Here is a 17,211-nt window from a genome sequence, read left to right as displayed (position 1 = left end):
TCACTTTGCCATTTTCTCCTTCTCCTACTGGATGCCGGTCATCGCCTCTGTCCATGTCATCCACGGCTTGCCTCCCCCTGGTGAGGATGGGGAAGAGAGGGGAGAGAGGAGAGATAAAGAAGGAAATAGTTAGTTGCTGACATGTTAGGCTCACATGGGTCTTATGTTGATTAAATACAATTGGCCAGAGTCAAAGCGTCACATCAAACGAAACCGGAGTCACTGAGCCATTCTGTCTTGGGATGAAAGTTGACACGGTTTGGTAGTTCGGGGGTGGGTTATACCTAGTATTGGGGTTTAATAACGAATTCCAGACTTAGTTAATGTTTTTTTATCTTCTCTCATTAAATCACATCATCCACCTCTTCTAATTTTTTAGTCCAAATTATTTATCTCATTTTTTCTCTCATTAAGTCACACCATCTATTTTTTACTTTTGTATTATCAATCTATATACTATTTAAATTATCATAAACCACATTTAGAGCCTTTTCCAATGATCGATAAAAAAACAAATTCTATAAACTTATGTCATTTAGCTATCTTAGACGTTATTTCTACTATTATCATAGTACGCACGAGGTTTTAGCTATCTTAGACGTTATTTCTACTATTATCATAGGACGTTATTTCTATAAACTTCAGCAATACGTACGAGGTTTTATCTAGTTTTTTTGGTAAAAGGCAGCGCCGTACCAAAAGGCACATACCTAATCAGTTCCAAGCCATATTTCACAACCTGGGGGCCAATCAACCGCAGAGCCGAGCGCCACTCGTACTGGCTGCCCAATCGCCCCCACCAAGTACCAAACCACCTCAACGCAACGAGGCGTACGCGCGCCGGCGGCGTTCGGTCTCGCGCCGTGGTATTGCCATTTGCCAATGCCCAGTTGCCACACCTCCTCAGGTCGATCGGACGGACGACGCGAGCGCGACAGGGCCACCACCAATTCACCCACCTTTCACCTCGACGCACCACCGGGCGCAAGCGCAAGCGCAAGTGCGGCCGGGTGACGTCGCGGCAATCATTCCATCCTACGCGCGCCGCGCAAGTGACCGCTCGCGCGCCTTAGCCTGGCCAGTGGCAGCAGCCGACACAACGACTCGCCCCCATTTGGATGCCCACGACGAAGCCACGACCGGAGCCAAAGAGGGGAGATGATCCCGGCCGGCTTTGTCTGCGAATGGCGCACTCGGTTTTGCGATCGGACCGGACCGACCATGCACCAGCGGAACAACCCCGTTGACAGCGACCGGCAACATGGGAAGCGTCAGTTGGAACACATAAACCGGCACTAGCGCGGTTGCATCGAGGGGACGCAGTTTGCAGTATATTGCATGTTTGCGTCGCCGTGATATGAAATCGTGGTAATCTTAGCTCACACGAGATCAGGTCTCGAACCGACAAAATCTCGCCGATGGACGACGCTATCGCGCTACACGCCAATTTGTTGTGCGATCCTTGATGCTATTAGCGTGTCACAAATCACGTAGAGATCACGGGACTAGCAGGCATCAGGCAAGGTGCATGAAGATTTTTTGTTTTTTAAACACTCGACACAGCTGCCACACGAACACGCGTTGGACTTAACCATCATTGTTTGTGTTGGATGTGAGAACTTAACGCAATAATATAATCGTTGTGCGCGATGATACAGTGATACATCCAAATTTTTTTAAAAATAATCAGGTGGTAGGATCAGGCCGGCCTGGCGTCCTTGAAGAAAGGCTCTGTTTTATTAAGGAGATCAGCATGATCAAGCTGCTTATCTTTTGATGAGAAAAGTTACACGCGGTGAGATTGCTTCAAGGAAAAACATATGAAAAGGAGGCAAGGCGCCTGCAGAGAGTGACAAGCAAAGCTTTAAATATATTTAAATTTAAAACTTAAAGAGTTCTTGTGTAGATGGTCGCCATCATTTATATCATCACGCCGCATTATAATTGCTTTAATTTGTTGGATGTAGTAGTAGCACATCGCTTTCACTTTCCTCTTGTTAATGGAACAGTGCATCCAAAAATTAATAGTATAACCTTACTTGCCGGCTTCCCCAAGTCCGAATTCTTGATGAAAAGGTTTGAGTTCGAGCACTAAACTAACCAAACGATTAGAACTGGTTACCAGTATACACATTATCTGCCGTCCAAATATCTTAACAAAAATGGAAGCGGACTGCCAAAAAAAAATTGAAGCCTACAAATGGAGACACATGGTCGAATTTTCTACCCACATGATGTGAATGCTCACATTTACAGCTGCTCTCTTTATTTCATCCGGTTCGATCGCTATATTATATGAACGGAGGGAGTAATTATTATTTCAGTGGTAAGCGACGTATCCGCCGATAATAATGTACATCATCAATTTTAAAATATATCGGTCCAGTCTCTCGAAGGTGCTTATATAGTAGGGTGTGAATTGACAGGAGCGAGTGTGTGTGTGTAGGGGTGGGCGTTCGGTCTGACTGAAAAATTCGGTCTCGGTCTTCGTTCATTCGTTCATTTCGGTTTTTGAAAAATCAGGACGGAATTTCATCCAAGAAACTCAGGACCGGCAAATTCGATCTCGGTCTCGGTCAGACTGATTCGCTGGAGATGTTCGGTGGCTCGGCGACAAGGGCTAGTGGCGAGGCCACGGCGGAGCCCAGCTGGAGGTGGTGCTTGTCGGGGCCATGGTGGAGGCGGGCTGGCTGGAGGCGGCGCCAAGGCGGACGGCGGCACCCGTCGGGGCCGTGGCGGAGCTCGGCTGGAGGCGGCGCCGAGGCGGATGGCGGCACCCGTCCAGGCTGCGGCGGAGCCTGGCTGGAGGCGGCGCCGAGACGGTCGGCGGTGCTCGTCGGGGTTGCAGCGGAGGCGGGTTGGCTGGAAGCGGCGCTCATCGAGGCCATGGCGGAGGTGGACTGGCTAGAGGCGGCGCGATGGATGGGGATCGGAGGCGGAGGTGGCGCAATGGATGGGTTGAAGGCGCCGCGTGACTCGTGACTAGGAGCGGTGACTTCTAGGGTTTAGCAATTTACTGGGTTTATTGGGCCTCCTAGGCCTGTTGGGCAACAATTCGGTTTTCTCGGTTAATTTAGTTAACCGAAGCCAATAACCGAATTGCCCGAAAAAATTCGGTCTTTTGAGGGCTGAGACCAAATTAATAACCACATTTCTCGGTCTCGGTCTTTTCGGTTCGGTTCTTCGGTTCGGTCTTATTTTATCAACCCCTATGCGTGTGTATGTAAGCGTTTGCGTTTATAATGTGTTTTCTAAAAAAAAATTATTGACTTAATTTTGCAACATATAAAGTTTGAACATAATTTAAATTTCCAAAACAAATTCTGGACATAATAGTGCAGTTTTGGAGTTGCCAGATAAATTTACAGCGACAAGAGGCTCAAAAAGTTAAACTAGATAAACAACTTGGCCTCGATGCTAGATTGCTATCTCTATTAGTAGGATGCATCTTTAGAAGTTCAAATAAAATACGTGATGTGTTGTTTGGTTTGTTTTGGTTGGTTTAAGGAATCCTGATAGTGGGCAAGCCTCTCGGGATAGATGTCAAGAACCAAGCTATAGAAACACTTCTACTCATAGGAAAATCTTAGAAAATCCCTCGAAAGAGAGGTTCCAGAACTCATCTAGGAGTTCGCATGTTATGGCTACATTTATTTACTTACCACTAGATGAGCACTAGCTCCAATTTCGTTGAAGCCAAGTTAATCCCTGGACTATTTTCTTTAGAAAAATCATGTGCACCAGACATGATGATACTGTGGTAATTTAGAGGAAAAGAAAGAAAATATACACATTTCTTTTACGTTAGGTCGACCAATTCAGTTTAGTATCATGATTTTTTGGATATTGTTTTAAATCCATTTTCAACTTTATAATAATTACATTGAATAATCATAAAAATATGCCTATTTTAGAAAAGTGAAATTTATAGAATTTTCACATTAATTAATATAACCATAAAAAAGGGCATTTTGGATTTTTTTTTTATGGAAAACAGCAGGAGCCTCCCACTGCAGTATATTAAGTAATCAGAAGTTTATAGACAAGCATTTAACACCGTGTTTTCTTAATTTTACAAGGATATTATTCGAATGATAGTTCTAGTGGCTCTTTTTAGTTTTCTAATATCAGTCTTCCTAGATAGAAAAAGGCAAATAAAAAAAGAAAAAGGTTTGAACCAAATTTTATTTTCAGTAAAGGACACGAGAAAATGATGAATAGCCAACGTGCCCCCACTTCGCATCCCCCGCTTCCATCTCCATATCTATTTCTCTCTTCCCGCACCTACTACTACACTCCTCCCTGGTCCCAACTTCCAATCTGCAAGAGCGACTGAGAGACACACACACACAGAAACGGCAGCGCGAGCCGCAGGCACATCGTCTCCTCGGCTCCTCGCCCCGCGCCGGCCGCCGGCGAGAAGGGCCGCAGCCCGCGGCCAACGGACGCACGGTGTGCACGGCCTCCTCTCCCTTACCGACGCCGCGCTCCTCCCTTGTGCGCGCGGCCTGGCCTGACCGACCTCCTCGCCTGCACCGCGGCGACCGGGGACAAGCAGGTCGGTCTGCCTGCCGGGGCTGAACGCGGCTGGATCGAATTCAATTGTGAAGGTATCCATTCTTTACCTCGTAGCAGCAGAAATCTCGTCTCGATCATGGGGAGCCAGACAATGGCGTCGAAGGCCGGAGGCGGGGGCGTCGCGCGGCGCGGAGGAGGGCGGATGCGGAGCCTGGGGAGGCAGGGATCCATGTACAGCCTCACCCTCGACGAGGTGCAGAGCCAGCTGGGCGAGCCGCTGCACAGCATGAACCTCGACGAGCTGCTCCGGAGCGTGTTCCCTGACGGCCTGGCCATCGCCGACGGTGCCGGTGCCGGTGCCGGTGCCACCACCAGTAGCCAGCAGCATCAGCCGGGCTCGGGCCTCCTGCGGCAGGGGAGCATCACGATGCCGCCTGAGCTCAGCAAGAAGACGGTGGACGAGGTGTGGAAGGGGATCCAGGCTGCTCCGAAGAGGAATGCCGAAACGGGCGGCGGCGGCGGCGGAGGTCGACGGCGGCGAGAGAGGCAGCCGACGCTTGGGGAGGTGACGCTCGAGGATTTCCTGGTCAAAGCTGGGGTTGTCACCCAAGGATCTCTCAAGGAGCTTAGTGATGTAGGCAATGTGGATCCGGTTGGAAGAGGTGTTACAGCAACCGGGACTGTGGATCTGGCACCTGGATCACACTGGATAGAGCAGTATAAGCAGCAGATTGCATCTACTGATGCTCATCACCATGGGCAGCAAGGTGTGCAGGGTGCTTATTTTCCGAATCGATTGGTCCCTCAGCCACTTAATGTTGGCCCCGGTGCTATTCTGGAGCCATCCTACTCTGATGGCCAGACTTCTTCAGGAATGATCGGCGGAATGTCCGATTCGCAGACGCCTGGAAGGAAGCGAGGCATGTCAGGGGATGTGGCAGATAAGTTGATGGAGAGAAGGCAGAAGAGGATGATCAAGAACAGGGAGTCAGCTGCCCGTTCAAGAGCCAGGAAGCAGGTGCAATATGTGTTTTACACCTTTCTATTTGTGGCAAATTTTTAATTAGCATTGTTCTTGCTGCATATGATGATTAAGAAGGCCACTGTTACTTTAAATTTAGTTTCTTCATGTGACCTGTGAGTTTGTGTATTACCCACATGATTGCATAATTACATTTCATTTGTGACAGGCCTACACTAATGAACTTGAAAACAAGGTTTCTCGTTTAGAAGAGGAGAATGTGAGGCTAAAGAGGCAAAAGGTACTGTCTTTTCCACTGCAATTATATCAGAATGTTGCAAATTTCCCCTATCAAGTATTTTTCCCCGGTGCATGCTTGTCCTATAAATTAACCAATTAATTCTTCCCTAATTTGTCTTCACTTTCTGCCTCTGAATAGGAGTCAGACTATTTGGTAAGTGACAGGAAATAAATACTATCACTTGTACTGTCTCTTATGTCTAGTTTTTACTATTTCATATTGTCAAGCTACCTTGTTGATATGTACTTGTCATACATCACTAAGACCCTTTTATGGCCTTACTACACCTTATGACTTTTCAATGTTTTCACAGCTCTATAATAATAATATAATCTTAAGTATTTGCTTCCACCACTTGAGGTGACTGTTTTTGGGTAGGACTGTAGGAGTGAGCCATATACTGTTCATTCTATTAGTTGATCTAATTATTAGGCATGTCCCGTCAAGCATTTATTTGAGCCAGTATCTTATTTGTGCCTGAAGGGAGGAAACTAATTTTCTGGTGGATATTGGGGGTATCTTGTATCTTTCCTTAAATATCTTCGAAAAGACTACCTTATACTATTATTCACTCTAAGTCGATAATAAAATGGGGCAGCATTATACTAGGAGTAATCTTGTGATGGAAAACATAGAAATACATCGCAGTCTAATCAACAGCAATATTATCATCTGGTATGATGAGCTGTACTACTTCATAGGTAGTGTATCAAGTTACAATCAAGAGGTCTTCGTCATGGTCATTGTTTGTGTGTAGGAATTGTCTTCTGCATGTCAACTTTTGGATGACTGTCCAATAAAGTAACTTCTTACCTATGGCATTTGAAGAATTCTGCTTGCAGAATACTGTTGTGGACTCTGGTTCTAACATATTGCATCTCTGGTTCTAACATATTGCATCCCTCTGACTAATTGGTTAGCTCCTCAAACAAAGCAGTGTTAGCAATAAAAGATATTTTCTAAGTTATTTTGATCCCATTAACCCTGGATGGCCATGCGTCTTTTAAACATCCTTCGTACTATAGGAAGATTAGCAAGGATCCAACGGACTGAATCATGTCCCTGGAAAGCTAGAAGTATTAATCTCATGTCTATTTATATTTCATATTTTTCTGGTACCACATTGTTTCAGTGCATCTGATGTGGCAAGAAAATTGGCAGTAGTACTCCTTTAATGATAATTCAAAGTTTTAGCACTTGCCACTGGATATCAATTTAGCTAGTACTATATATTATGCTAATTTTGTGCTTAATCCTACTATCAGCCAAACACTGTCCTGTTCCATATATTTTACACCATATATTTTTGTATTCTGATGATGCCATATTGGGTTACTTATCCATACACAGCATTGACTTGTTTTCCCCTCTCATGCTATCTTCAGGAGTTGGATGAATTAATTTGCGCTGTGCCTGTACCAGAACCCAAGTATCAACTCAGGAGAACAAGCTCCGCAGATTTCTGATCATGCCCGCAGTATTTTATTTTATAGTTTTTGAAGTGCTCTTGCTTGTAAGTTTTGCCTCCTGGGGTTTAGAATCATTTCCTAGCTTCTTCTTGGCTTATGTCTAGCTTAGTGATTTGTATTGTGTAGATTAGCAGGAGCCTAGTATGTGTTCTGGTAGCACTGCTATCTTTCTGAGGCCTTGCTACTTTCCTAGCTAGGAGTATGTAAATTTGCTGGACACATCTAGGTTCTCAGAGCTTTCTTATACTTGGTGGTGACATCGGCTGCTCTTCCATAGAACTGCAAGGAGGATGCAATCTTTAAGCCCAAATACTTCACTAAGATGAAGGGTTGTAACATTACTGTAAAATTCAATTTCTGGATAGAACTAGCTGGACTATGATCTGATTGTTGAGATATCTATCCTTGTCAGAAATAATTATTTTGGCTAATTTATGTTAGTGCGAAAAATGGTGGTTAACTTCATATGTCGCTGTCTGTCTCCAACATCATCTGCTATCAGTTGCTGAAACATACTTATCCTGAATGCCCCTGCTGTACTCACTGCATCACATCCTGAACCCCGTGTTCGTCAGATGCCATTTCGAGCAACAGTTCCCGCAGCAGCATCTGTTGGTGAAACATCTTTTACTCTTGGAATCTAGGATGCGATTTGTTTCTCTCTTTTTGTAATTTTCACAGCACGAATCTCATCCCATTCAAATCAGAATCTATAGAAGAAAACAAAAAAAAAAACATCCGTATATGTCATTCTCACATTATCCAGATGATGATAGATTGATGCTTTGATAGGACTTGCTCCCTTGGCAGCTCGGGTCTTCTCATATGTTGTGGGCTTGAGAATCATAAGAGTTCGGATTAACACCAGCAATCAAATGCTTGTTATATATACTTCTTCGATCTGAAATAAGCTAGTAGTAATTAAATGCTTATTGTATATTTCCTCCGTTCCGAAATAAGTGAACTAGTAAAGAGCACTAGTAAAATACTCCCTCCTTCCTTGACACAGTTGACTTTTTTAAACATGTTTGACCGTTCGTTTTATTCAAAAACTTTTGTGAAATGTGTAAAACTATACGTATACATAAAAATATATTTAAAAATAAATCAAATGATAGAAAAAGAATTAATAATTACTTAAATTTTTTAAATAAGACGAATGATCAAAATTTTTTAAAAAAGTTAACGGCGTCAAACATTTTGAGATGGAGGGAGTATGTTGGGAGCATCGTTTTAAGAGAGCGGTTGTAATGCGGTACAGAGCAGTCTGTGCAGGCGTCTTTCACGTGTACGTTTACACTGGCAACATAGCGTAAAGCTGGAAAATACGTTTTGACCTTTAGTAAGCGGGAAAGATGTTGAAAAGCTGAGGTGCGAGCGTGACGGTGATGGAGGCAGCAGTAAGTCAGCGATTGGGCGAGGAAGTCGGGGAAGGGGATGAGCCGGGCCAGTGCCAGTCGACCGCCGCCGCCGCCGCCGCCGCCGCCGGCGAGCGGAAGCGGCGGCCGCCTCGCAGTTCTCGCGTCTCACTTGTCCCAATCTTCTCGGACGGCCGGCGAAAAGGAGGCCGCACTCGCCGCCGGCCCCTCCGACGGACCAACCATGTCAGTCTCTCTGTATCTCTCTCTCTCATCTATGCGCATCATGATGTCTTGTTCACTTGACCAGTTCTGCGAGAAATTTGTTCTAGTAAGCGCACGGAAGATATTGGATGTTGGATGAACAGATTCTATTGTGCAGTTTCGGTACCGGGGGCTGTAAAATTTGTACAAAAATGTAGCTCGAGCATGAGTTATTAGGTTAATGCAGTTCTGATCGTTATATAATTTGAATAACCCTTTAGATTGATTATGTGGGAGGTGTTGATTCGCTAAGGAGATCAAACTATCAAACCGGTGCTTAGTTTTTTTTTTTCGGTTGTAAGCATCCATGTTTATGGGCGGACACTGCAGAAACCGATCCTCTTCATAATGGGGGAGGTTAAGCACTGCTTGTGGGGGTTAAGTGCAGTAATAATAATGGATTTTGGTGCGTTTGCATAGCTATAAACATCCTGGGAAGAAACATCTGAAGATCAGGGCTAGATCAGCACAAAATATTCTTGCTCAGAGTTAGGGGCCTGCATTTTCCTTGGATGTCTGGGTTGCTGGTTAGATTTGAATTATGTTGGATAGCTAATAGTAACTAACTTCACCTGGTTCTAGAATGAATCGAGATCTTGAGATATCTGAGAAATGTAGAATGCTGTACTGGGCTTATTCAAATGGTCCCTCATGCTGCAGTGCAGCTGTGGCCACCAATTATATACGGAGAGAGTAATTCTTCAACAGAAGCTCATTTATTAGAACAGAGCCACATAACAATTGAGCAATGCTTGATTGCATCAGCATCTGGTAGCAAAAGTACAAAATATTAATACAGCAACCCATGTAGACTAGAAGTTGAGTTCCTGCACATCAAGTGATATTTATATGAACATGCATTTTTTATTCTTGCGTGATATCTAATTGTAGAGAATTGTTCTGCGATAACTACTACTATATAACATAGCAAGTCAAGCTTCTTACATTTCTAAAATCTGCCTACTAGTCAGCGTTTGCTGAATATTAATTTTCATCTATTTTCTTTGAGAAGGCTTTACCACAGTTGTTCTGGTTGTGTTTACTATTTTATCCCCTTCATGAAATGTGGATTTCCATGGATGACCTTTGACCTTTCATTCAGACACCTATTTCTCTTCCTTGCAGTTTTGACAAAATTTTGCGGAAAGAGATCCCATCTCAGGTGGTTTATGAGGATGAAAAGGTGAAGTCTCTTCTGTGCTATAGGGATAATTTTCTTATATACAATGTCTATGAAAAACACCCTTTCTTCAGTCTTAAAAGTTAACGAGCTATTTGCAGGTTTGTTTTTGTCAGCCCTACACCATAGTTCTCTTTTCCAAAACGGGAAAGAGTAAATTTCACAAAGCAACGACTTTTTTTTTTGGGGTCAAAATTGTCATAAGAAAACCACAACCTTCTGTTCCAACTTCACAAAACTACAACTTTGGAACAGTAACTATTGAAAATCTACAACACTGTCACTCATCCTGTTATCGGACATCTGGAGTCATCCTGTTAGCCACACCCCACCTCCTACTTAGTACACAATAACTGGGCAAGCTGCACACAATGAACGGCCATGCCAACTCATCCCCCTATCCCCGCTACATCTGGATGTACTTATCAACCATAGCGATACATGTTCTTTTCCCTTCAGTTCGCATTTCAAAATAGAGGGCTCAAAGGTGGAGCAGGTGAGAATCATCAAGGTGGTGCTGCTCAACAAAGGCATTATCACAGAGAGCCGTTCCAGAGTTAGCAACTTAGCATGTGCTAATGGAAGTTTGATTGTTTGTCGTACTAGTGGGACCAATGTCATATGATTTAGTTTTAGTTTTTCAATATTTATTCTTGCAAAGTTGTGCTTTCGTGAAGTTAAATAAAAAAAAAGTATACTTTTTAATCGGTTTTATGATTTTTTTTTAATGCGGGAGAAAGCATTACTCATCTTCTGGGAACACAACAGATTTGTGTGTCATCACATTAGATGAAATGAAGGTTCCAAAGAAAGGTTCGAGATGTACATGTTATTTCATTTATATTTATCTCACTAGTCACCTGAAAGAATTTTGTGCCGTGGTCGAATTCTTTGTTCACATTCACAGCTAATATTGATATGGAAGGTTAATTATCCTCTCTCCATTCAGTGTTCATGAAAAGAACTGTTCTAGTTTTCTGGCTCGGTCCCCGTGATAACTAACTTTGGTATCTGCATTAATTAGTAATCACTGCTATGTACTAACTAATTCGTTTGTTGTTTGCTTGAACATGATTGTGAATGAAAATGAGCTGCTAATAGGTCACGTTTTGAATCTTATCAGTGCAGACCCTTGCATTCAGAGACATATCACCCCAAGCTCCAGTACATATTATAATAATTCCCAAGGTTAAAGATGGATTGTCTAGGCTCTCAAAGGTACTTAGTTTCATCTTATCTTTTAAACATCGTAATGGGTTCTATTTAGCTGATTCCATCTTGAATTCTTCATATGTGAAGTTCACAGTGAGCTATGTACCCAGTTCACTAGAATGAGTGTTATGGCAGAGTGGTAGATGCTTGAAAATAGTAGACTATTGCCTCTTTTTACTAATGGATAATAATCTCTCTCTCTCTCTCTCTCTCTCTCTCTCTTTTTAGCTTTGTACCTTAAGTTCAATATTATACCTTAGGCTTCTTGGATCTAACACAACATTTTACTTTTTTTTCATCCTCATGTCCGTAACATACTACGGATTAGTAACTATAAAACTCTACCAACTCGCTAAGAGGCCGGGCACTGCCACGCAGGTCATCCGCTCATCTACCATGTTAATATATCTTGCCGACTTGCCGTGTACACGTTGATTGTGGTAAAATAATTTATAAGAATCATGATATCACATTTCAACAAATCATGATCCTTGAGTAGCCACATTATTTTGCTGAATGATACTACAACTGGCACCTATTTCAATTGTCATAGGCAGAAGAAAGACACGTTGAGGTTATGGGCCATCTTCTTTACGCTGCTAAGACCATTGCAAAGCAGGAGAACCTTGATGATGGATTCAGGATTGTCATCAATGATGGGCCTAACGGATGTGAGCATAAGCTTGATCCCATTGAGACGGTGAGACCTTTCTTATTAAGATAGTTGGACTGACTTTTTCTGTGTTATGTAGGTCAGTCTGTATATCACCTCCATATTCATCTTCTAGGGGGACGTCAGATGAACTGGCCTCCTGGATAAGTTGTATATTCCCAAAGAGGTGCTCTGTTATGAAAATGTAACCGGTAACATTCTCTTTATCTCCATTTGATGTGATGAGCAGTTTAAAGAGGTGCTCTGTTATGAAAATGTAACCGGTAACATTCTCTTTATCTCCATTTGATGTGATGAGCAGTTTCCTTTATGGTATGTGCTCTGTAACTGCTATATACTGGTCTTAAGGTTTTCCGTTTCCTGTTTGCGACAACATAGCCATGTCAACAGATTGATCTCTGAAGCAGTGGCTAATTTCTATTGACAGCCGCAAGAGCATCCTTCTTCTCCCTGAATGAATGTTATCCCTGAAAGAATGCAGAAATGTTTTCGCGTGTGTTCTGACAATTCCTGCTAGATAACTGACTTTCGCATGTTATGCCAGAGTGCTTGACAACTCTACCTAAACTTGACAAAAAAAAACGCGACAGCCTGAAACAGTGAAACTGTGAAACATTCTAATTATGCTGTGTTCCTTTTTGCAAGTTCTCAACTTCTTTTCGCACGCACGGTTCCCAAATTGCTAAACAGAGTGTCTTTTTTAGAAATTTTCTATATGAATTTTGCTTTAAGAAAATCATACTAATCCATTTTTCTTTTTTTAGATAATACATAATTAATTATGTGCTAAACTGTTATTTACTCCGTTTCACAATGCAAATCATTCTAGCATTTCCTATATTTATATTGATGCAACGGAGGAATTACGTCGTTTTCCCGACCCATACCTCCGAAACACAGCCATAACTAGCAATCTGGCTTTGAGCCATAGTTGGAATCAGAGACAATCTCAGAAGAAATCACCGTACTTCAATTTTGAAACGGCAAAATTCCAATTTTGCATTCAAGCAGTTCGAGAATCATATGCGTCGATTTTTTCCAATCAGAAGGAGTAGGTCTCGTCGCTCTCGCGTCGCGTCCAGGTGCAGCCGTCGTTCTGTTGCAAGCGCATCGCATGTTGTACAGTACAAAATGGCCACCCACCCCCACCAAACACCTTTCGCTACCACTCCTGCACAGCACAGCCTGCACTACACCAACCAACCACCAAAACCCTTCTTCCCCCATCGAAAGCCCATCTCACTCTCCTCCCCGCCGCCGCCGCCAAGCCTGCGCGGCGCCCTCCCCTCCCGATCGCCATGGCCTCCATGGCGTTCACCGCCGCCAAGTTCCTCCCCGCCACGGCGCCCACGCACCTCGACTCCTCCCCGCGCCTCTCCCCGCCCCGCGCCGGTAGCCTCTCCTTCTCCCCGCTCTCCTCGTCGTCGTCCGCCCTCCTCCTCCGCCTCCGATCCCCGTCCCCGTCTGGTCCGTCTGGGCCAGGTGGCAGGCTGCCCCCGCCGCCGCGCTCCTACGGCGGCGGCGGCGGATCTGGCGACGCCGCGGATTCCGGGGGCAGCAGCGGCGGCATCCTCGGCATCTTCCTCGCCGGGTGGGCGGCACGCGTCGCCGCGGATCCGCAGTTCCCGTTCAAGGTGCTCATGGAGGAGCTCGTCGGCGTCAGCGCCTGCGTGCTCGGCGACATGGCGTCCCGCCCGAACTTCGGGCTCAACGAGCTCGACTTCGTCTTCTCCACCCTCGTCGTCGGATCCATCCTCAACTTCGTCCTCATGTACCTCCTCGCGCCCACCGCCGGCGCCTCGGCCGCCGCGTCCGCCGCCGCGTCGGGGCTCCCCAGCCACATGTTCGAGGCCGGCGCCTACTCCTTGGGCTCCCGCGTCGCGACGCTGCTGTCCAAGGGCGCCACGTTCGCCGCCGTGGGGTTCGCCGCGGGGCTCGCCGGCACCGCGATCTCCAACGGCCTCATCTCGCTGCGGAAACGCATGGACCCGGCGTTCGAGACCCCGAACAAGGCGCCGCCCACGCTGCTCAACGCCGCTACCTGGGCGATCCACATGGGGGTCAGCAGCAACCTGCGGTACCAGACGCTGAACGGCGTCGAGTACCTGCTCGCCAACGCCGCGCCGCCGTCGGTGTTCAAGGTGTCCGTCGTTGCTCTCCGGTGCATAAACAACGTGCTGGGTGGCATGTCCTTCGTGCTGCTCGCGAGGTTAACCGGGTCGCAGAAGTCCGATGCGCCGGCCGCCTCGGCGACTGCGGAGGAGAAGGAGAGGTTGATAGCCGTGGGCAATGACATTGCCGCAGACGCCGTCGGCGCGGGAAGGGATGGAGAGGGTAAGTGAGTGGATGCATAATGCATATGCTTGCTTGCTTGCATCGCTCAAGCTTCGTTTGCTGCTTCTTGGACATGGGCCAAGAAAGCTCTGTAGATGATAAGCCGGTTGGCTTGGCAATAAGGAGTGAGGCTTGAAACAATTTGTTCAGTCCATCTTTGGTGTTCTTGGTTTAATCTGTCGACATGCTTAGTTGATCTTAGAATAAAGCTTTACCTTTTTTCTGTTGCTCGTTTTGGTCACTGGCCTAACCGGGGGGATTACTTTGCGCGCGGTAACTTAAATTGCTTTGTTTGCATGCAATTCTGTGATCCGATCAGACCAACATTGTAGATGTAAGGACTGAACAAATGAAAATCTAAGCGTTGGGGGGTTAGTGATGTACAACTCAGATAAAATTCTCTAGTGTTTGCATAAGTGAATTGCTGTTTGTGTGTTTAAGTGCAGATAATTATGTCTGCACAGCCAGAACCAGACTTACCTCAGGTCTTCCACTGTGGCAATTCGAGTTTTACCTTTTCCTTCATAAACCATATCTGAAATTGGCTGTTTGACTGTGTATCCTGTTTTGGGAATGGCTATGCTGTGGCAATACAAGGTAGCTTGTGCCGAAATGCTTTGGTTATATCGATATTCTTCAACGTAATAAGCTGTGCAAATTTGAGGCATAAAGATTGCCAGTATCCCTCTTATTTGCACAATTGCGCCTAAGCTAGCCTTTGGCTGTCAACGTGAATAGTGGTACTCCACATTAATATTTGTTAAATGGATAGAATCACAACTTTGAAATTAAACAAGTGCACGAATCGTATCAAATATTGTAATGCACGCGATATGAATCGAATACTAACATAGTTCTTGGTCCTAGCATAGATAAGTTACGAAGGAAAATTGTTCCAGATCTTAACTGATTATGGTACCTATTGCTTGCACAATAACTCAGTGATGATCATCATCTACTGTCTATCAGTGTTTGGCTCCTGTCTTCTGAATACGGAGGGCATCGATAGATGAATAGTATATTGATGTGCTTTTCTGATTGAATTGTTTGCAATTCCATATCGAGCCGTTCAAGTTGATATTATCAAAGTTTGGTGAGAGGTTCCAAATGCGTTCCACCTTTCCCCTTGTTTGGTGAAGGAAAAGACGATTCCTCAGTGTCCTCCCGAAACAGCAAGCGCAAATACTTGTAATCGCGACTGGTAGCATTTGCCATTTTTGTTTGCTCTGTAATCCTCCTAACACAAGCCTGAAAAGTACAAATATGAAGCCCAATTTTAACACGCGATGAGTTGCCAGGTGGACTCCGGCGTCGACCATCCTGCACGTACCGTGCATCAACGTACTACCTAAACCAGGACGTGCGTACATCGCACGAGGCATGTAGTAGTAAACTCGTCACTTGTCACCAACCAAACAATCGCCTTCGTCCCCTTCGAGTTTTACCACTGTCTGTCTTCTACTCTTCCAGCCTATCGTTTTGCCTATGCTTATGTTTATTATTGAAAATTTAATTTTTCAATCTTGATTTTAAAGTTTATTTTAGAGTTTTTTTATTGAAGTTTATTTTTAGCATTTACTTTTATATCGCTAAGAACACATATATAAAAGTCTTATTCACAAATTACTTTTCGTTTGCAAATATACCGTTTAGCTTATTCCACGAATAAGTCAAACGATAAGACCGTTCATCTGGCAGGTTGAAAAAGCAATGTACTCCCTCTATTTTTTTAAAAAAAACTTAACCTGGAAAGGCGGATGTGAGCTATTAGTATAACGAATATGAACAACTCTTTATCTAGATTTGTTGTACTAGCCTACTAGGAGAAATCACATATTCGTTGAATTTTTGTTAGGGGATATTTAGATCTAGGGGTGTAAAATTTTGGCGTGACATATCGGGTAGTATATAGGGTGTTCGGGCACTAATTAAAAAACTAATTACAGAATACTTCAGTAAACATCGAGATGAATTTATTAAGCATAATTAATCTGTCATTAGCAAATGTTTATCGTAGCACCACATTGTCTAACAATTCGTCTCGCAAATTAGTTGCAATATGTATAATTAGTTATTTTTAGCATATATTTAATATTTTATATAAATATTCATACGTTCGATACGATAAGGTGTAAAATTTTTACGTGGGAACTAAACTGCGCCTTAGACGAACGGAGTGTGTTACACAGTGACAGTTTCCCGGTTTGCTACGGCGAGCAGGTTCCGTGCGTAAGCAACTAATGGAGAGAGAGAGTCAGTCAGAAAACCGCACGGCTCGCCAAATCCGCAGGTGCGACACTGCGAGGGCGACCGCGCGATGTCCGGTCCCTGACGCCGGTTTGGGTCGCGGCGCCGTGGCAAGACCGGAGACCCCTCCGGCTGCGGCTCGTTTCCAGGTGGAGCTCAGCCCAGCAGCCCGTGATCGATCCGCACGGCGATTGAAGCGGCTGCCCTTGCCTGCCACCTTGATCGATCGAGCATGTACATGCCCACTGTGTCCGTGTCACGGTCACGCCCAAAATTGACCGTAGCGCGATGGCAGCATCTGAATTTTCTGTGCTCCCAGCTGAACGCAGTCCACGTTAGAGCAAGTTTAATAGTATAGCCTACTATTAGCTTTAATTTATTTATAGCTAATTTAATAGCCAATTCATATAATACTAGGTCTCATCTGTCATACACACACTGTGTTTTAGAGTCCGTGCTGTAGCTGGTTATAAATCTGTAACTCGCTGCTCTTCTCTCATATCTTTTATTTTATTAAAATATGTTTATAGCTGGCTAATAATTTACTATTGTAACTGCTATTACGTCGAGCTACCAGCCGTGCCAGATGCGCGCGCCGGTGTGACGGTGGTGTCGTTGGCCGGCGGCGTGGTTTAGTCAAACCAACCGGTGAAGGGGAGAGACCAAAAAGGCTCTGGATTTTCAGATCTTGCAA

At 44.6% G+C, this 17,211-nt stretch overlaps 2 protein-coding genes and 1 pseudogene across 2 annotated transcripts; all 3 read left to right on the top strand.

Annotated features, from left to right (window-relative positions):
• Positions 1 to 4,287: 4,287 nt before the first annotated feature.
• On the top strand, positions 4,288 to 7,649 carry LOC127760596 (ABSCISIC ACID-INSENSITIVE 5-like protein 2). Its single transcript, XM_052284879.1, has 3 exons — positions 4,288 to 5,536; positions 5,709 to 5,780; positions 7,166 to 7,649. The coding sequence occupies exons 1-3, from the start codon at positions 4,655 to 4,657 to the stop codon at positions 7,244 to 7,246; spliced, it is 1,035 nt and encodes a 344-aa protein (XP_052140839.1). The 5' UTR covers positions 4,288 to 4,654; the 3' UTR covers positions 7,247 to 7,649.
• A 988-nt stretch (positions 7,650 to 8,637) lies between these two features.
• LOC127760638 (14 kDa zinc-binding protein-like) lies at positions 8,638 to 12,309 on the top strand (annotated as a pseudogene).
• A 778-nt stretch (positions 12,310 to 13,087) lies between these two features.
• Positions 13,088 to 14,493, top strand: LOC127760843 (protein RETICULATA-RELATED 3, chloroplastic-like). Its single transcript, XM_052285163.1, has one exon. It carries the CDS (start codon positions 13,235 to 13,237, stop codon positions 14,276 to 14,278), a length of 1,044 nt encoding a protein of 347 aa, XP_052141123.1. The 5' UTR covers positions 13,088 to 13,234; the 3' UTR covers positions 14,279 to 14,493.
• Positions 14,494 to 17,211: the final 2,718 nt, after the last annotated feature.

Source organism: Oryza glaberrima, chromosome 1 (assembly GCF_000147395.1).
Source record: "Oryza glaberrima chromosome 1, OglaRS2, whole genome shotgun sequence".
In the NCBI taxonomy this organism is placed as follows: domain Eukaryota; kingdom Viridiplantae; phylum Streptophyta; class Magnoliopsida; order Poales; family Poaceae; genus Oryza; species Oryza glaberrima.
The sequence above is the reverse complement of the archived record's forward strand: the minus strand, read 5'-3'. Positions and strand labels throughout refer to the sequence as shown.